At 43.5% G+C, this 21,586-nt stretch overlaps 1 protein-coding gene across 1 annotated transcript in view; it reads right to left on the reverse strand.

Moving 5' to 3' along the window:
* The window catches only part of sdk1a (sidekick cell adhesion molecule 1a), a 251,719-nt gene that overhangs the window by 17,083 nt on the left and 213,050 nt on the right, over positions 1-21,586 (reverse strand). Inside the window, exons 27-34 of the mRNA XM_036552383.1 lie at positions 19,902-20,017; positions 17,863-18,052; positions 12,996-13,094; positions 8,194-8,388; positions 6,723-6,924; positions 3,874-3,977; positions 2,694-2,764; positions 1,442-1,574 (exon numbers count right to left, since the gene is read on the reverse strand). Coding sequence (XP_036408276.1) covers positions 1,442-1,574; positions 2,694-2,764; positions 3,874-3,977; positions 6,723-6,924; positions 8,194-8,388; positions 12,996-13,094; positions 17,863-18,052; positions 19,902-20,017 — 1,110 coding nt within the window. The remainder of the gene's footprint in view (positions 1-1,441; positions 1,575-2,693; positions 2,765-3,873; positions 3,978-6,722; positions 6,925-8,193; positions 8,389-12,995; positions 13,095-17,862; positions 18,053-19,901; positions 20,018-21,586) is intronic.

A 21,586-nucleotide genomic window follows, 5' to 3' on the forward strand; every position in this document is an offset into this window, starting at 1 on the left:
GAAGTATAACAACGAAAAAGACAACTGCAAAGATGTCTGTGTGATGCCGTCCAATTTTTTAATCCTTTTCGCAATTTAGTTTGAGTCAGCTGTCCATCACAGGCCATCCCAGTGGTGACATACTTCATGTGGTGAGCGAAATCTTGGCACTGTAATCTAGGTATGAGATGTGTGCACCCCAGATGAAAGTCAAGAGGAAGCACAACTGGGATTCATCTTAAAATGCTTATACGGTTCACATTCACTTTGGTTTAAAACATTTAAAGTGTAAATGTTAATGCGCGTACTGTGTAACAGCATCTTTGATGGCGCCATGCTCCCGCTTTGCAGTATACTATACTTACCACTTCAAAGCCACGTGAAATAAACCTTCCTATGTAATCTTGTGACAACACAATGACCCATGTCCTGTGAGGAAACTGCGGGGGCGCGTTTGTCACGTTTAAGAACTGCTTGCCCGCGGGGGAAACGCGCGAGGCACGAACTTTGTTTTTTACCGTGGCATTACAAATCGATTCCCCGCTACTGTGCCGTCAGAAGTGAGAAGGTGAGGCCTATCATCTATTATCTCACAATGCACATCCTCCGTGGGGCTTAATCTGTGAAAGAGGGAAGGATATTTCACTCTTGTCCATACCATTGGCTAAAGATTAAATGTGCCTCCTTTGCTCGGTCGCTCCAGGCCTGTGCATTAAGCAGTGTCGACACTGCATCCAATTTGTCAAAACAGGTTCAATACCTGGCTCCCTGTCACAGATGTGAGAGAGCTCTGGCACCGCTCACCGCTGAGCTTTCGGGGTTTAAGCCATGATGCCACGCAGAACACACAGGCCTGGCATTCAAAGAGCTCCCCTCATCTTGGACACTTATCAAGCCATTCACTGGAAAAAGTAATTATCAGGTAAACTCTCGGGAAGGGCAAGGAACTGTGCCAAAACGTTCAAGGAACAGTCAGGTTACACTATGGCACATGACGCTAGGCTTGACCTAACAGGAACATTGTATATTGATACACTGCGTTCACTGCTACTTTGGCTGTTTGGGGGAGTGTCAGACAGTGATTCTGTATTTTCCAGTGTTGCTTTACACTCTGGAAAGAGTCCTGAAAAGCAGACAATAGATGTCATCAGTGGGCCGATAGCATGGCATGGCAGTCAGCTGTGCGATCAGCTCTTAAATTAATGTTTTTTTGCCTAGGTAGAAAAAAAAGCATCACACAGTTCTTGCCAAAGCTATCACAACGGCAGCCTCAAAAGGGTATGTATCGGGTCTTAGAGACTGTGCTCCAGAGTTTTTCGGTCTTACGCTGCATTTTTAATGAATGTGCAGAACAGGTACATGTCATCGAAAAGTGAAAGAAGGCTGAGCTATCATAATGACAGCCAATGAAAAGGAATAGAGGAGAGGAAGCTGGTTGGCTGAACATCAGGTTCCTGCCGACCTGTCATATCGGCGCGCAGTAATGAGCTGTTAGCCGTCGCCTTTGACTCCGGTGGAGCGTTGTCATACTGAAGTTCTCGGTAGTACAGTCGGTATCCCACCAGGAGTCCGTTCACACTCTCGTCTTTGGGTGCCTGCAACATTCAAGATTAACCTTAAAGTCAAGCTGGTCACATAAGTCCCATGTGTGGTATTAAATGCTAAAAAAAACATACATGCACTTGCAGGGTAATTGATTACTCTTGGTTTTCAAGACAGTCTTGCATATTGTCGTCATCCCTGATTAATTTGTCTAGGATGAAGGTTGAGACCTTAATGTGGAGAGCACTGTGTCTGAAGGTAATTAGAAAAAAAGTCCAATCTGAAAGTAATTAACTTGCTAAGGCCGAACAACCTATTCATAAGATCATCACATTTCGGAGGATCCCAATGTCTGTAACTCAGTGGATAAAGGTCCCTGCAGCTAATGAATTCTCCTTTGGAGAGTGGAGTTCCACATGGACTGCCTCTCTACTATATGCTAATTAATTTAGGATGACCAGAGGCCTGTTCGTTGCCACTGTACATCATCAATTTCAGCACGAAGCAGTGAAAAGTAACATGCATAACATACCTTAAGCACCAATAGAAAAAAAAAACTCCCAGCGTATTTTGATAATAATTTAATTGTGTCAGAAAGTAATTGATGAAAACCTGACAATTGACCAGTGTAGCCTAACCCTTGTACAGCCAAGAAAATGTCATGCAAAGAAAGGGAGGAGAAGCTAAAAAAAAATCAATCCAGGTACTAATTCAAGGCACTGCATTGACACTAAAAATCAATAGATTAATTTGTGAAATAAAGTAATTAAGGTTGAATGGAGAAAAGCTGCATAGCTAAGCCATTAATCACCATAAATCCTCCATTCCGCTGCTGTTTAACTGGCATTTTGCACTGATAAGTGTTAATAAGCACCAAAGGTGACCATGAGAGAAGAAGACCCTGGAAGAACACTTAGCCGAACACACCAAGCATTTATACATCAGCCTTGAAAGAGTCGTTGTCACAGTGGGCTCTTAGCATGTCCTATGAAGCATTTCCTCCTTTAGCTCGTTCTCCAATTCTTAGGAACTTTTCCCAGAAAAGTTCAGAGTAACTTCAAAGTCCAATCAGACATGTCTAATAAGGTAAGCTGCTGTGCCATTATTCAGAGATTGGATCGTAGTCGCCTGTAATGGGCAGTGGAACAATATGTAATGGTGTAATTGCATACCTGCCACTGGACCAGGATGGAGGTGGTTGTCGACGGCCTTACAGCCACAATGACGGGGGGCTCATCGGGCACTGCAATGAGACACGCAGCATGTGAGGAGAGGACCCACGCCCTGCACTGTGGGGGTGCTTAGGGGTGCACCCCCAGACGGACCTCAGTGCACCCCCAGTTGCCTCCTTATATCCTGATATCTACATAGTATTTACCATAGTATTTATACCCCCCCCCCGTGGATTGCAACTGCACCCCCCTGTATTTTATCCTGGCGCGGGCCAGAGTGGACGACCTCAACTAGACACGCAAAGCACTGTCCCGCCCACACAGGGTCTCACCCAATGAGAGAAAGCTGTGGAATTCAGCACTCTGAACTATGTTCTTTACTCAGGAGATGTGATGCATTATCTGCCCACGTGCACTCGTTCCCGACGCGATGCATTATTTACTGGTAACAAGTCTCAGTGCCCACACTCGACACTTTGCTCATTTGCCGCATTGTAATCGCTGCAGCATAAATTGGCACACAGACGCCTGCGGGGTTGTGCTCACTGTGTCACAGAGTGAACCGAAAAGAACAAAAAAGGCTCACAACAAACTTGGGAATTTTGAGTGGAAACCCTTATTCACTGGGAACCTATGCAAATTTTCAGCACCTAATGACTAGTATGTTAATGAGAAGACTTTGTTTCTCTGGTCTCCTTAGTCACGATTAGCTGCATTTGTTATCATATCAAAGCTACCACATGACAGTGTCACAGTTTAACTACGCATCCATTAGTTGTATGCCAATTCCAGAACTAAATGCCAAGTTTTTTCTTTTCACTCAAACACTACACAATATAGCCTGTGCTTACTGATAAAAAGATGTTAAAGTACATGATTTTAACTTGATGATTAGAGTACTTTATTAAACTTTACAAAATTACATATACATATGAATAATACCAAAACTGATGCAAAGTAATTAAATAAGGTCACAAGAGGTAGGCAGTACATTCCACTGAGCATGACAAACTCAATGTATTATTATATTTACTGGAGGTTGCATCTTTTAGGAAGAGTGCTTTTGCCTTTTCAACTTCTTACTTGAATTTTAAACAAGAGGGTCTATGCAGATTTGCCTGACTCACAAATTGATGCAAAAAAGGGCCTGTATGTGTGTGATGGCTTACTCTCGACTCACCGTCTTGTAGAGTCGTGATAGGCTCTGTCTCCTTGCTGAAGGCACTGTCTCCAACATCATTGGTTGCCATCATCCTCAGCTTGTAGGAAGTGAAGGGTTTCAGCCTGGAAGAGGGCACAACCTGAAGGCTATTTCAAATTCCACCAGAGACATTTGGCTTCAAAGCATGACGGTGGCTTGTTTCCCAGTGCTGCAAACCCAAGCCGCTCTCCAATAATGCTCTCCTGTAGGAGACGGCCTCTTAATTGGGTTCCAGAGAGTGCAAGAGAATGCAATAAACAAAGAACAAGTGAACCGCATAACCAAGCAAGAAAGTCAACACACCCTGGTCAGGCATTTTTAAGTGGAATTTGGTCCATTACACTTTGATCAAAACAAAGAAAACACGCATGACAGGAGAGCCAGGTGTAGCTTCTGAGGAAGATGATTATAGCAAAGACATGCAGATGGAAAATTAGTGGTAGAAATTATAGCCTGAAAACTGGAAAAGTAAGAACCAGAAACACCCCACCGCCATCACAAAATGATTAAGTAGGTTTGCAGGAAGTGATGGTGCACAGCTGGAGCGAAAGTGAACGTCCAGCAAAATGTATCTGGAAAAATCAGCTTTACATCAATTTCTACTACAACCATCTCTCTCCAAACTCTTCCCATCTAAATTTTTGTCCTTTCGTACAATGGATCACATTGCACATCTTGTCCCCAGTGCCGAAATCCAACCCAAGCATATTTTGGTGAATTCTGGTGAACAGATAAGTGATGGGCTGCATTCAACTTCCCTGCCAGTCCAATTCGCTGCAATGGAGAAAATCTGTATGATTTAAGTGAGTGAAGGGCAAAGGTTCAACTCTGACCCTTGCTCGGGGGTGTCTGAAGAAATTGCCCCTTCCACTGACCCAAGAGGGGTTCCAGACCCCAATCTCCTTCACCCTCAGCTCAACCAAGGGAGACGGGGCACTGGCACATTTTTTCGGTCATCTGGTGGTATTGGCAATGTGGAAGTGCTTGTGGTTCTTATTTCTCCAGCTTTCACACTGTTCTGATTTCTGTTACTTTATACTTCCATGTCCGTGTTGAACCCGACCTCAAAATGTGTTTCTACACTATACTCCTATTGTTGTTTGGTTATCTACTTGCTCATTCTTTCAATCCACAGAAGAGTTACTTTTGAGGAAAAATTACAGAAAATTGTCAGGGCACTGCTGAATAGCAAGATTTCCAGTGGAAATGGGATACATTGCTAAACTGTCACAGGAGAATTTGAAGTAATTGGTAGCAGTTGCACAAGCCACCAATACAGTCCAAAACTTCAAGGAAACCCAAAGCGTGTTGTCTAAAAAATGCAGTTGTCATAAACTGACATATCTGTTTGGAGTTTGAAACAAATTGAAAGTTTCCTGAAGAACAAAACAAAAACCAGAAAAAAAAATTATTACCTGAAAATGAAACTGAGGGAAAGCGTTTAATTGACCGGAAGGGCATAAAGAAAGTCAACAGCACTCAAGAGTCTGTGTCTCAGAGTGTTTTATGAATATTCACTGCATCCGGCTTTCTTTTTTTATACAATCCCATGTGCCATTTAACTACCTAATTCACAAGCTCCACCACCACGATCCAGCCGATGATGTGCTAACAGCTTGGAAAAACCGGCGGATGGAAAGGCACTAAACGAAGAAAGGGGAGTGATCAGGACAGAGACAAAGTAACCCTGAGCGTGCACGTAAAGTGGCAATTTTCCAGGGGTCGCATAATCGCCATGACTCTTAAAGTGGAGCTTGCATGCAATTCTAAGGCACCAACTGTGTACCGGATTACTTCCCCCTCACGCGAATCATGGTGGGTTTAATAAATCACTACAGAGGAAGTGGCTTTTAACAACGTTCCAGCCATAGAATTTATACCGCACAGCAACACAGAGGCCTGCTGAGATGAGAACCATTATGAGAACAAGATAAAAAAATCCTTCAGTGCACCCCGTATAAGGTTATGTGAACTTCCATTGCAGACACCACACTGTAAACCAGCAGCAATGGGCTTGTGCTTCATAAGGCTATTGCTAACATAGTCTTCCTGGGAAGAATGTGAAATGGAGCACTGTGGCGTAGAAAGAAGTCCTGCAGTTTCCCTTTTGGCATAATCCTCAGGTTCCTAATCCACACTGTCTTTCGTTTTGGAAAGGCTCTTTCTTGATTCCTTTGAATTAATTAATAACACAGAATGACTCTGCATAGGTGCTCAAATGCCGATTTGATTCAAATGAAATGTTTCTGCGGACAGATTACATTCATTTTCAAGTTAGACAGCTGTATTAATATATTTATATATAAATATATTTCAGCATTTACTGTGAAGCAGTTATTGAAGGGGAAAGATATTATTAATTTAGTGTTATGTTATTATAATTATACCATTACTGTATCATTATTTTATTATTACAATATTACTGTTATTATAGTGTCATTTTGTTTGCTTCAAATTCCATTATGCAATGGAATTTACAAAGTCCATTATCACGCACATTATTCACAGATGAATTATGCTGGACATTCAGTGAAGTAGTTCCACTTAAATACCTTACTCAACAGGGAACTTGAACCTGATACCCTCTCCATGATATGATCAGTCTACTACCCACAGCTACAAATTTTGGTCCCACACGTTCTCAGGAACGTCTGCTTAATGCCTTAATGGGTTTCACAAATATGGGAAATACTGTCTGTCTGTCCAGCTGCTGTTATTCCACTGATGCGTCAGCCTCTCTAACTGTGACCTGTACCTGTGTGAGGTCACAGTTGTACGTGTGTGTAGTTGGTCAGTTGCACAGGATTGCCAGCAGGTGGCTCTCTCACCGATCCACCTCCCAGGAAGTGCTGTTGTGCCCGATGGCGGAGGAGTGGGTGAGCCAGTCCCCGTCGGGCAGCTGCTGGGTCTGCAGGGTAAAGTAGCGGACGGGCGAGGAGCCATCCCCTCCCGGGACCCAGCGGAGCAGCAGCTGGCGCGACCGCACCTCCTCCTGGGGAACGGTCAGCTTCCTTGGGGGCTGAGGTCGCTCTGGGGGTGGGGGGGTGGGGGGTAGATGGGGGGGTTGCAAGACAGGGACAGTGTTAAAACCTGGCCTACCGAGGGCTGACTCAATCCCCCCAGGGCCGCTTACACTGCATGACACAATTAGAATAAAATTGGGGAAAGAAATGTAGAGTAAAACTTATTTAAGCATTCAGAGAGCACCTCACACATTAAAATAAATTAATACATTAAAAATCACACAGAGAATCAAACTGAATGTAGATTAAAAATGACAATGACCAGTATCTGCAAGAGAAAAATAATGACCAAATAAAATTATGAAAGCGTGTTCAAAATGTATGTCGTAAACGAACCAATGAAATAAATTCAATAATGACAGAGAAAAAAAAGGCGTGTTAAAAATGTATCATAAATGAATGTATGAGGTAGAAGGGTAAGGAGAGGTGATATTTAACAAGATGTGCATAACAGTGACAGAGTAGCTATGGGTTAGATTGCTTATTCTGCTGGTATCAATGGTTACAACAAGTAGTAGGCCACACACACACATCATTGCATGCATACCCTTCCCCATTGATTTTAATGCGAAAACTCAATGGAGGCCTTAATTGTTTGCCCTGAAGGGAGAAGTTATCGATCAAGCTTATTAAAGTTGCCTGCGGTGTAACAAAACGTATATCGATCTGACCCTCTGTCTATGAGTGACCTGTCTCTCAAGAGTTTATAAAACCCTGATTAATCAGCGTTTACTGCTTGGAAACACCTCTCATTCCTCGCCTCTCCTGTTCATGACAAGCACCAGGAAGAGATAGGTGGCAGGGGTCAAGCACCCTAAGTCATTGTTTTTTCTATATGTAGAACTATACTGATCCTTATCAAAATCTGCGGATCCTTATTACAAAGGATATCATCAGCCAAGGTGGTGACCTTTCAGAGTGATTGAAAATTATTCTTCCTAGGATGACGAACACTCGTAACAAGTTCTCCAGTTTATTTTCGTCTGTTCAAATATAACTGACATTCTCTTATGTTTCATAACACTCTATATACTGTTGGAGGTATAATGTATGACAATATTAATTATGAGGTAAGCTATTGATCATTGACCGTTGATTGTTGAACTGCCAAACACCCCTCTGTGGGCGTGTAAGTCAGAGTATCTCATCCTCATTTACAGAGTGGATCCAGAAGATGTGCAGAAACGTCTGAAAGGAATGGACAGTGTAGGGAAACGTGTGACGTCGAGGTGTGGGGGAGATGAATGCACAGCACATCATGTGAAAGCTCTGTCACCTCTCTTCTCCGTGGTTATGACCACAGCCTGCTCCGGAAGGCCCCAGCCCTGCTGGGTCCTGGCGGAGATGCGGAAGACGTAGGCAGATTCAGGAGCCAGCCCGGTCACGGTGAACTGCCGGGCATTGGAGTCCACCTCCACTGTGGTGAACTTGTTGGGGTCGCTGGCGTTCAGGCGGTAGGCTATCTGGTACCCTGGAAGAAAACCCCGGCACAAAAAGACTAAGAGGTGAGATTCTTCACACTATAGCTGTTCCCGGGCCTGTGTAGGTGCATGAGTAATTGCGGCTAATGGTTCTAATCAACATAAAAGTGGATTTCAAAACAAAATTGCTTCGGCACAGCACTTCAGAATTGCACAAGCCCTCTTGCAATAGGAACAGCATAAACAATAATTTATTCCACGAAAAGCAACCACATGAAGAAAGGCTTCAAAAACAGACACAAAAAGTAAGTCAGTCAGTGAAGTGGATGAAAGGATTTTCTGCATTGGTAAATTTGTTTTATCTTCAGCTTCAAGTAAACTATGATAACGTTACATTGTATATGATCACAGAACTATTGATTAGGTTTATTAATCTTTTATGACCACTCAGTATGTATATGTTGTATATACAGCCTACGTATGAGGGAAATGACATTTGATTAAAGCTTTATTTGTGAACACTTTATTTGATGGCAACATGCATACAATATATTATTCATTCACTGTATTTAGCTGGAAACAACTAAACTTAAGAAATCCAGATGAAGTTCCATACTGAAAGGTAAAAAACAAGTTTTCCACCTGGAATCTGAACCTATAGTTTTCTGGCTTGAGGCTCAATTTTGCAACTAGGCTGTGTGAAATGCTGTAAAGTTAGCACAGTATATCCTTTATTGTTCCTTATTAGGATATAAAATAAGCTGTGTCTAAGAACGCATGCCTCATAGAGTCCAAAACTAACTTCTGTGGTGTGCAGTAGCCTAACAAACAAGTTTAGCACAATGTTATTAACCGAAACCATCTGAGTGCTAAATAGAGGCAGACTTCATTTTTAAAGTCTTTGGAATGACTTTGCCTAGGAACTTAACCCACAAGCCACAGGTCCATGTAACAATGTGATTATCTGCAAGAGGCCTGCATTAGCGTGCGTATACAGCAGTTTATTTGTGCTGTGCCGACCCGTTCGGCTGAGCAGTCATAAACTTGGCTATCTAGATCCCCAGTCAGGGAACTTCTTTAATTCCTACCTTGGCGCTGATTTACTTCTTGGTACTTATTTCATCCCCCTCCACCCATTGAAGCCACAGGGTCAAACAAAATAGCTGTGCTCCCTGCCTATTCCCCTGCCTTTCCGCCAGTGGCTGGGACTGCACCCCGGGCACAAGCTGCAGAAAAACCTGCGATTGTTACACTGCGCTGCTAAAGAACTGTGCCCTTTGACCTCTTGTTCCGAGGCTTTCTTTGTGAGTAGGTTTCCAGAGTCTGGGCGGCGGGCGATGTAATTGGCTGGATCGTGCCTCCCTCCCCTCACTTACACTCCGGGAGATTTATTATCTCAGCTGACTGGCTGGCGACCGCTGATCCTGGGGTCTCTGGCAATACCAGATGGCTCACTCTCAATGACCACGTGAGAAATGTCAACTGGAATTTTGCACTTCTGTAAATACAAAGGGAGTGGTGCTAAAAGGAAAAATATTTCTTTTCAGTGTTTCGCCCATTGCCCCACTTATAAGGACAGATACACAGGAATATGAAAACGTCTGCTGACAAAAACAGCCATTCATCCTGTCTTAGCTTGCCATCAGCCTGTCATTGATAATGAGCAGATCACTGTGCTCAGCCTCCTCTCGAAGGATCCCAAATTCCCAGACTCCGCCACAGATTCTGGCAAGTCATTTCATGCGTTTATGACTCTCTGTGGGAAAAAGTACTTTCCAGTGACAGAGTAAAATTACAACTACCCTCCACCTGTAAGGCCTAAAGAAAAGAGCAATGATGCCAGGACTTCCTTCTTCAGTTTCACCATGAAGTCAAATATACACACAGATAATAAAGCGGAAATAAAGCAGTGATCAGTCTGCATCAAAATTCTCAATCATCTTATGTATTAGCTCAATTTACAAAGAGATTACTGTTATCCATATTAACTACTGATTGACTGCCAAGAAAAAAATTGTCCAGTACTCACAGAACTGCGAGGCAGTCCTGTTGCAACCTGCCTCTCAGGAGGTGCTGTTCAAAAGTGCCTTTTTATAGGACAATATGGCACTTATATGATGTGAGACTGAGCCACATACTGTGTATGGTAATGCCAGTGAAGAGGGAAGGGGGGGGGGGGTGTAGGTGGGAACTGTTGTTTCTGTGCAGGGGAGAGAGGTGAATACAAACAGGACAGACGAGGTAAAACTCAGGAGTCCCTGTGATAAGATTTCAGCCCTCCACATACATATTCATTTACTTACACCCAATAAGGAAATGCATCTTTCAATATTGCCTAGACTACTAAGCAGCTGCTGTCAAAGGGACAAACCAGTATCACAGCTCAGGGGTATCTGATTGGATTGGACTCAAGTGCAAGAGAACTGCATACAAATAAGCCTGGAGAGTACAGAATCATGTGTCTCTTTTACCTCTCCTAGTGGCAAGACATCACTTTTATAAGATGTTTCAAAACACCTGGAATATCTGTCCACCCCCTAACAAACATAGCAAACTATGTCACTGAAGAATGGGCATTTTTATTTGCGACACAGCGCATTGTCCCCCTCCATCATTTTAATTGCTCAGGCTCTACCAGCTAATGCTGAAGGTGTGCATTCAGAGCCTATCACAACCCGGCTGCAGCAGGCAAAGCTGATATACAACCTCATTCAAACAGGACGCCGAACCATAACACTCTGTATTTAGATCCTTGTCTAGACTTGTGTGACAGTTACTGTTTTATTCTTTTCCGCTTGCGTTTCTCCCCCCGCCCTCCCATACCTCTGCACTTTTTGGCTGGGTCAAAATGACAGCGGAAAGCAGGCAGATTAAAGAAGGATTATTATATCAGTAGGAAACTCAAAAGCAAACTTCTGCTGCTCTCTGGGGACATTAAATGGTCAGCTCTACACACCGTCTGAGAGCAAATGGCTGATTTTCAATGGCTTGCTAAACAGGATTATATTTTGAGCCAAGCTGTAAGGCAAATGGATTTATAAGACTTGCTGTTAAATTGCTGTGCTTTGCTAGAAAAAACTGAGTGGGGAAACCAACTGAAACCAAAAGGGCACCAAGACTTCTTCCCTGAGAGAAGAAACTCAGGGAAAGTGTGTGGATGGACATGCCATTATGAATCAGCCTAGTGAAGATCAGCAAGCCTGGCATTTTGTCCAACAAAGCACTTTCCTTTTGGTTTTAGCTTCCATGTCCTATTAATTTGTTACAGGCAACAGTAAAGAGCTACTTCAATCTCATAATGGTAAAATATTAGCAGTGTGAAGTAGTGATCATTTTTCAGAGAAACAGCAAGAGTGCTCCTTCAAGAGGAATGAAACAAAGGTATGAACATGACATTTTCTTCAAAGCACCCTGAGACAGGAGTTTGGCCACTGAGCACAACCCCTGTTTGATATGCTATGGTTCACTCATCCTCCAGGCTCAGATCGCTTCCAGGAATACACAAGCATTTCACGGATACAGCAGCACCATGCCGTATGTGTGCTGATTTGAGCAGATCCACAACTCGTCTCAACGAGTTATCAAACCATTTTGCAAAAAAGAAAAAGAAAAAAAACATACCATTTCTCATCTTGCTCAGGAATGCTGCCATTTAATGGAGTCTACATCAAAGTCAATCAATGATGTTTACTGACTTCACATCCCTGACAATTTATCCCATCATTCAATACCTAAACGAGACGCAGCTAAAATTCAAAGGAAATTTCATTCCCCGTCATTTCACAATGCCCTTTACCATACATGATCCGCGAATGACCTTCCCACTGTCAAATGTGTGGCACGAGGACTTCATTATGTATCTATATCCATTTTTCAAGAAACCCGCCTTACCGGAAGAGAAGAGAGGGAGCAAAAAAAAAAAAGACTAAAACCATAAACCTTTTCTTTCCTCCAGTGAGTTAGCAACATATTTTATCCCACTCCGGTTTTATGCTTTCTGTCCCAGACTAATCTGCTGGAGCTCCGGGATTTAGCTTGCTGCTGTTCTCTTGTGGCTGCACTCAACAGAGGGTGTCAGGCAGTTTCATTACATTTCTAGGCCCAGATTTTCTCTCTCCCCATTCTCCTGCTCCCAATGTGAAATTATTCTCATGTGCAGAATGACAAGGCTCCCCATAGACATCTGGACCGCTAGACACGCGCTGGAATATTTCTCAGAGCTGGAGAAAATGCAGTCTGTTCCCATCTCAAGGCGGTTCAAACATTAAGAGAAAGGTGCTTGTACATTGTAAGGGGAAAAATATTTTACATTGCCATATGTAACGTTACAAGAACATTAAGCAAAGGATGCTGCAAGTAAAAAACAGGACAAATTTGTCCCCCTTGCAGATATTTCTGTGCACTCACTGACTGTGGCCCCCCAGGCAACCGTAATTTCCAACTCGCTCCAATTAAAGGCAGAGGAAAAAGGAGTCCACTTCAGACACGTCTGTGTGCAGGGGTGTGACACAGAGGGAAAGGTTCGTGCAAGCCCTCGCATCTGACGGGATCGCAGTGGGATTTTCATGCCCGTCACACTTTTGTTCCCTCACTGCCCAAGGGCCTGCAGAGGGGCAGACGTGGAGCTCCAGGGCTCAGGGTGCGACTTTTCTCTTACCCATGATTATTCCGTTGGGGTCCACCGGGGGCTGCCACACCACCCTCACCTCCGTCAGGCGCACCTCTGGGAACACAAGTCTTACGGGCGGCCCTGGAACTGGAGAGACACGGGAGAGAAACATCACACAGGGGCACTCTGAGATGTGACCCAACAAGCACTGAGACACGGGAGAGAAACATCACACAGGGGCACTCTGAGATATGACCCAACAGGCCCTGAGATACAGGAGAGAAACATCACACATAGTGCTCCAAGATACGACCCAACAGGCATCAACAAGAGTTTTAGATTCCAGAACCTCATCGCCTTATTCCTCTGGTGCAATGATCTTTAGCAGCATTCAGCATACACTTGCAATCAACCGAAACTTACAGGTGCAAATGGCTGCCTCAGCTGGCTGGAACTGGCTGGCTGTTGCTGACAGGTTAAGTTCAGCTGAGCATATGAATTCTGGGAAAGTCTGTATACCTCTGTTTAAAACAATACAGTATATGAACCACAACCATACTTAAATATTTACCACCTTTGTCTGCGCTGCTCCGTTTTACATGGACTCACAAGATCACCTTGCATTATTTATTTGCTTAGCAGATGCCCTTACATTGTTGAAACTTTTTTCCGTGTTATCTTATCCATTTATATCTCTGGGTATTTATGGAAGGGATTTAGATTGCTTCAGGTTCAAACAGCAATGTTATTATTGCTATTATTATATTAATTCATCAGACAAAAATCATCATCCAGAATGACTTTCATTGCTCAATGCTGTCATAGCAAGAGGCATATGGTGCATATCATAAAGGCTACAAGAACAAGAGCATGGGCATCAGAAAAGAAATTTACACCTCAGTCTTGTTGACTGGAAAATTGGAAATTTGTCCAATGCGAACTAAGAGATCCGAATGCTGTACTCACACTTGTCTGTCTGACTTGAACTGGCTGTTGATAATCTGCAGCTGCCTGAAATAACATTCAGAATAATTGAAGTCTACATGTTTAGGGCTGAATTTCTCACATTTTTCTCTCTTCTTTTCCTTACACTCTACTGTTGACTAGCAGTTCACTCCACTCTAGGGGATGTTCTCTATGTAATGGTTAACATCCATGGTGATGCAAATGCTTATCTGCCAATAGTTACTATGTGGAGCTGCTGTTCATTACCATCCCGCATGATAGGAGAGCTGGTGTGCGTGTGTGTGTGTGTGTGTGTGTGTGTGTGTGTGCGTATGCATGTGCGTGTGTGTGTGCCTCAGGCTTGGCACAGGAAAAATTACAATCCACGGGGGTGCACAAAAAGTCATAAATACTATGCAGACATCGGGATATAAGGAGACAATTGGGGTGCACTGAGGTCCATCTGGGGGAGCAATGCACCCCTAAGCACCCCCATAGCGCCGGGCCTGGTGTGCATGCGTGTGTGTGTGGGTACGAATGTGTGTGAGCTGGCAGCATCTGCCATGTTGTCGTCTTTACACAGCTGTAACTCATTCTAAATAACTTCCATTAGATGGGGCTTCCTGGAGGGGGATGCTGGGCACAGCTGCTGTGGTTTGTAAGGGTGTACTGCGGTGTAGCGGATGCATAACTTTGTCACTGGGCTTGTTAATTGCCAGGTGGGACACTGTTGTTGTATCTTTAAGTGCCCTTAAACAGGGTACTTAACCTGAACTACTTCCGTAAATATTCAGAGGTTCTGTTTGAATGAATAATACATAAAATGGATGCCAGATTGCCTTGGGAAAACAATGCCAAAATGTTATGTATTGGGAGATAAGGGACTTATAGGATGATGATAGCCTATCACAGACTGCTATCAGCTACACACAACTACACACCCATATCTTATGCCAACTTTCCCTGCTCTGGTTCCAATGCAGTGCTTTGGTTGGGTAGACCCATGGTGACTAAGAGGTTGCACACATACACACGTGGGTCCCACAAACTATCGCAGACTCCTATCAGCTACACACAGACACACACACACACACACACCCTCTGCCAACTTTCCCTGCTCTGGTTCCAATGCAGTGCTATGGTGGGGTAGACCCTGCCGTTTCCATGGTGACTAAGAGGTCACACACATAGACGCGTGGGTCCCACTAAAGCAAATAAGGGGTCAGAGAAAGGTCACAGTGTGCGATGTGTTCCGTCTGTGGGCTATCTGGCCGAAGGAAAGCTGCACAGGGGGTGACAGCGATGTGGGATGTGACTGAAGGGGCACCCTCTGCCTGGGGACATGTAGTATGCCACTGTCGAGGAGATGGGAGTTGTAAACATGAGCCGTGATAGAGGGGAGAGGTCCTGCTATCTGCTCTCTCTCTCTCTCTCTCTTTTTTCTCACTCTAGCCTGTCCTTACAGGATGGGGAGAAATGCCACCCTACCCTTCCCACCCTAGAGTCCCCTAGCACCTCCCCTGAGGTGACACACTTATGTTAGGTACAAGGGACACGGTGGCTGCTCTGCTCAATAGGCTTCAGCAGCAGGTAAAGCCGGACTTTGGTCATATTGCATGCTGGTGCTCTTTCAGTGGAGAGATGAGTAATCCACTCTCACTTCAAGTCCTGCCCACTCATGGCCGGGTTCACCTCACAATAATGGTTGGTTATGCCAGCTTCTATTCATCTCCCCATCTCCGGTTTCCACTCAGCTCTGATAATGTATTAATCAACTCGCCATTGCTTGGTTAGGAATCCTATGAGGAAGTCTCTAATAGCCGTGGAGTGGGCTGCACAGGGAACAGGCCTATTATATAGTCAGACAGAGACATGGAAGGAGACAGGTAAAGACCCCTCCCACACACCATCAATCACATGCAATGAGAAGTAAACGTGGATGGATAGAGGAGGCCTTTCTGTGCTGGGTCAGGATGTAAATAACCTGTCTTGATTAGGGTTTTTTCATGCATGGCACTCTGTCCACCCTCGTGTGATGAGAATACGCGTTTTGAATGGAAAAGTGGCGGCAGCTTGCCCGTGCTGCTAAATCATACCCCGCTCTTTTAGTTTTCTTTTATTAAAACCAGCTTTTGCTACCAGGGCAATCTTCTTCCTGATCACACGCTTACATGGTTTTCAATCGAGGGCTTTCTGGCGAGAGGGCCGAAAACGAAATCAAAGCACGGCCATGCGGAGGCCGTGAAACGTGGGGACGTCCATAAATTAATGGCGCCGCTTTGGAGTGACACCCCCCATTGCGCTCACCGGTTCATTATTCAAGCTCATGTTATTAGACTCATCTTGGCTCTTTCTGTATGTGTCCCTGCATAGAATGAATAACCGAAAATTACATTTCTCAAACCTCAGGGTTTAGACTTAGTGGCTAACGTCAGGTCCCCTGATCAATAGTCATTTTTCCCGCCCGCGTATTAGCGTATTAGAAGGTATAATTATAGAGGAGCCAGCACCTTCTTGGTGTCTCACGTTTTGCCAATATTGTCAATTTTCTGCTTACCCTTTGAAATACGAGTCCTTAATGAGTTTAACGAACGTTCATTGGATTTCATTTAATGGGGTGCCCGTTCTGCGTCAAACCTTGCTGATGCAAAGCAATTAAGACCTATTAAGACATTTAATCACAACGGTTAATTTCTTGGCAATAATTAGAGAAATGAACAGAGGCTCTGGTTTGAGGAGATGATCAAGAGGAAAAAAGTGATGGAAAAGACTGAAAGATAAAAGATCATGAATACACACAAAAAAACTTGTGACCACATGACAACTCTTAAAGCAATGCACATACATAAGGGACTTTAAAACGGTACTGTAGAATATATTTATTCTGGCAGAAACCCAAGGTCAGCCAACATCGTGGACATCAGTATGTGACTAAAAAGTCCCAAATGACATGAACAGGTGTGGAACAGAGAAGTAGAAATAAGGCACAAAGACCTGTTCTCTCAATAATTACTGGTAACTTACCATATTACTATGCAACATATACATCTAATTTGAGGCTTTCTGGAAGAAGTTAATAAGCAATTGAAAATAATATCCAGGAAAAGTGATAGGAGAGACACCTTGAGAACACAGGAAGTATATAGCAGTTGCCAGGCTGATTAGTAAATGCTTCAAACATCCTTCTCTGAGAGTAATTTTCTAGTGGAGGCCCCCTAGGTGACTTTTAAGCCAGCTTTGTACTTAATGTCCCATGTGAGGACGTCCTTTTGGCGGCCATGTAGGGCAGAGTCAGGGTAGTTACTTTAATCCACTTGCGGGTGTGAAGCACGAGCCAATAGACTATTATAATCACTTTAACTCTTCTGTTTGGCTCCGCGCCATCAACAAGCCCCACCATATTGTCAAATTAAGCTGCCATGATGGCAGAAGTACTCCGGGAGGAGGGCTGCTCTCACAGCGGGAAGTGAAAGTTAAATTACAGGGGTATCTTAATCTTAGCCCAGGTGAGGAGCAAGGACAGACAGGCCCACTCCCACTAAGTGACAGAGTATTTCCGTTGTGAGAAAATAAAGGGAAAGTCAGACAATGCGCAATGCACGGTAATATATTACTGCACTACAAAATTATAATTCTCTCATGGATATAAATAGCAGGATGTCTTAAGGATGTCTTTAAAATGTGACCATGGACAGGGACGGGGATGGGGACAGGGTTGGGGATGATAATGGGCGGGGGGAGGGGGGGAGTTAAGGATATGGGAAAAATAAATACAGCACTCCTAAAAATACATACAGCAGTCCTAAAATCAAAGCATTGATGGTAGGAGCCAAGGCATTCAACCCAGAGAAGAAGAGACCTGGCACCGGAGGGGACGACTTAGTGTCATCTGTCCCTCAATAACACAAAGACATGGCTTTCTTAGTGAAACACAGATGAGGAATGATAAGAAGAGAGGTGGCCGCCATACCATCGTCCTTAGACCTCTCCAGCACAGGCGGGCTGCTGGGCTCGCCGTCTCCGATGCGGGTGAAGGCCAGCACCTGGATCTGGTACAGCACGTATTTGCGCAGGTTCCGCAGCAGCACTGACTGTGTGAGGTTGCCTTTCACAATGTGGCCCTGCGGCTCCGACTCTGAGTCCTTCTCTTTGTACAGCACCTGAGGAAACAAGCAGGCACACACACACACATATGCATAAATAAAAACACACATATGTGCATACACACAAACACACACACACATATGCATATACATACACGTACACATAAACACATTCACACAAGTACACATACATATGCATACACACACAAGGCACACGGGTGCAGGTATAAACACACACATGTACGCACACACAAATCCACAGATGTCAAAATTAGCAATACAATCGTGCAAATTTTATTATTAACATTCCTGACCAAATAAAATGCCAGGTGACAATCCACACACTACACTTCATTATTTAGAACCTCATCAAATGTGTGTGATAGTAATGAGCCTATTGGACGATGCTAAATTATATAAGTTGTGGGTGGAAAAATAACACCATTCCATGTGCAAAAACATATTAATCTCAGATACAAAAAGCATATGTTACTCATTTTAAAAGCGCTCAATGAGATGGTTCACACATCTCTTTGTCCTACTAAAACAATATGACTGACAGATGTCAGTAAGTTATATCAGGAGTCAGTACATTGCACCTGCTTCACTAATTATATAGAACAGGAGGCGCTGTGCTTAGCATATGGCTTCACACCTTTCCGTTCACTTGCCTTCATGCAGCAGATGAAACATTCAATGAATACATTTACAAATCTACAAATTCCTAAAAGGGCAGGCTTGGTATATTTTTAAAATCACTGGAAACTTTCGCTCATGTCAAATGAGATGCCAAAAAAAATCTTTCTTTTCTGGGGAAAGAAACAAGAACATCCACGCTTACATGACGTTTCATCATCTTCTATATCACGGTCTCTGAGCTTTTCTAGAAATTTCCACAGACTCACTTACTGAACAGGAGAAGACCGATGTCTCTTGCAACAGTTGAGTTCTGCACCATGATGTATGATCTTATCCATGACAAACTCAATGTGCAACAGAATGAACGTATTATCATTTCCATGGCTTTCTCTTCTGTGCCTTTGCTATTTTGCTCCAGAAAGTCCCTGGCAAATTGGACTGTTGTTGTTCTTAACTGATAATTTCTCTGTTGGTCCTCAGCTGATGATGGAGACATAACTTGTGCCCCAGCAATAAACACTCTCCTCTAAAATACTCCAGGAATGATCTACACAAATTCACAACATCCCCATCTGATGACATCATTTCTATGAAGATATACCACATATTTATATACATCTGCAAAGATACACACTTTTATATGGATGAAAAGTAATGAGGAAATAGCAATAGGACAGGGTGGTACAAAACTTCCGATTTGTAACAAGTCTTCACTGTGTGCCCAGGGTTGGAATGAAACAAGGCCGTGAGATTTCCAATTAAATCTTGCTGTGTTCCCTTCACAGGCTTAACATCAATTAAACTGAGCTACCAGACTTAAACGACACCATCTCCAATTAAATAAAACACAATTGGCTGCGTCTGTGAATTTACAGGCCAGTTTTAACAGCTAAAACCACCAATATTCATACACCACCCAATCAGAGACTCACATGCAGATTTCAGTTTTAATATGTACAAATGAGGTGAATTGTGGGCATGAAATCAGTGCCACTGGGTCATACTTAATCCTCACATGTATCTAAGAATACAATATCCAAGTATCTAGGCCTGGATTATAGGTCTAGGAACCAAATCAACACTTTTAATACAAATCTCTGCAGTATGACTGATCAGAAAAATACTCCCAAAACTGTGATGGTTATGCTAATTAGGATGACATTAATACTGACAAGAGCACCTTTGTCTGTAGCTGTACAATTAGCCAGTCCTCATAAACACATTCTCAAAGGACTAGTTCTTTGGTCCAAATACAACTCCCCAGTACCTTATATCCCAGAATGTGTCCGTTCTGTTCTGGTTCTGGCACGGGACCCCAGGTGACCAGGATCCGTGTGGAGCTCACTGCCTCTGCTGTCACATTCTCTGGGGACCCAGATGGCACTGCAAAATACACACACACACACACACACACACACACACACACACACACACGCACACACACACACACACACACGCACACACACACACGCAAACACACACACACACTCACAGTTATTCCATCACCATAACCTCGGGCTCGATCGGCTTAATAGAGCCTTAATTGCTGCACAAATTGTAATTGCGATCAGTTCCTGCCCGAGTTTCAGCCCATGGAAAAGATGTCATGCATAACAGAGGAGAGTAAACATCATTAACACTTAGTCGATTGTGAGGGCGAGCAGGCCTTCATTTGTGGCAGAGCGTGCACGCAAGCAGCTCCATGGCCCTTTAAAAAGCCAACGATAACTCGTGTGCAGCACCCAGCTTTATTGGGTCTTTCTCACGTGTGGCTAAAGTCAAATCTCTTGCCTGGTTTTGTGGTGTGATGTTGCTATGTGACACTAGTGTCGATCGCACATCTCCACAGTCAGATAAAGCTTGTTGCCTGACTGCTGTGAATAAACCCTGGGGCTGCCAATGGGATTATTAAAAATCTCATTTCATAGTCTCAGATCAAAACATGGCGGCTCTGGGAAAATGACGCCCATCTGTGGGCCACTTGTAGGAGAAAGTGAAAGATACAATAGGTGCCATTGCCAGGCAGGGAGGAAGTCTACATCTTTGAGGAGACATCAGATTAAATGTGATTTTGGTGGTAAAAGAAAAAGTGTGATGACAGTGAAAATGTTGAGAAAAGAAATGTCATCCATCCAAAATGAATCACCTTTGGGAATACCTGTTGAAAAAACATGGAAAATCCATCCATGATCTTATACACAGATAAGTGTTACTCTTTTCCCCACTGACATATTTTCTTTCAATTTCAGTGAGCCCCAGGACATGCAATAATGCGAAGGAATTGGAAAAAAAGTAAATGTCACTTGATACTTGTTACACAGTGTACAGGAGAAAGTGCATTTCAATTAGACTGAGGGGGCTAACATGTATTTGTGACAAGGGGCTTTTATCAGCTCCACTCATGGTGAATGTCTTGAAATCAGTAAACAGAGCAGTGTGTCTGGACGTGGTTAACTACAGGCCTACAAACTTATTAACAGCAGGGTTTCCACTGTCTGCTGTTTGCTAATGGAATATTTAATCGACACAAGGGGCTCAATATTAAAGCAAATGTAAAGGCAGAGACAATTATCCACAAGAGGCGTAAACAACATTCAAAGGCAGGAAATTGGCAGCTGCCCTTTCAGGCAATAATTTAAGCAACCTTCAAACAAACAAACTGATTCTATGAGCTTTGTGGCATTCCAAATTGGATTTGTTTCAAAGCCCCCCCCCCTCCCCTTTTTACTAGTCTCAACATACCTCACACAGATTACCTACCACTCTGTATCCCATTGTTAAAATATCAGTTCATTCATGTTGGCACCGTAAAAAACTACTGCGTTTAAAATGATAGGGGGGAGGGAAGATGAGAGAAAGAGAAGATAAAGGGGGATAGAAAGATTGTGAGAGACAGATAAAACAAGTGTTTGTGAGCATGACAAAGAAAAAGTGGGCCTCGTTCATCAAAAT

Source organism: Megalops cyprinoides, chromosome 19 (assembly GCF_013368585.1).
Source record: "Megalops cyprinoides isolate fMegCyp1 chromosome 19, fMegCyp1.pri, whole genome shotgun sequence".
In the NCBI taxonomy this organism is placed as follows: domain Eukaryota; kingdom Metazoa; phylum Chordata; class Actinopteri; order Elopiformes; family Megalopidae; genus Megalops; species Megalops cyprinoides.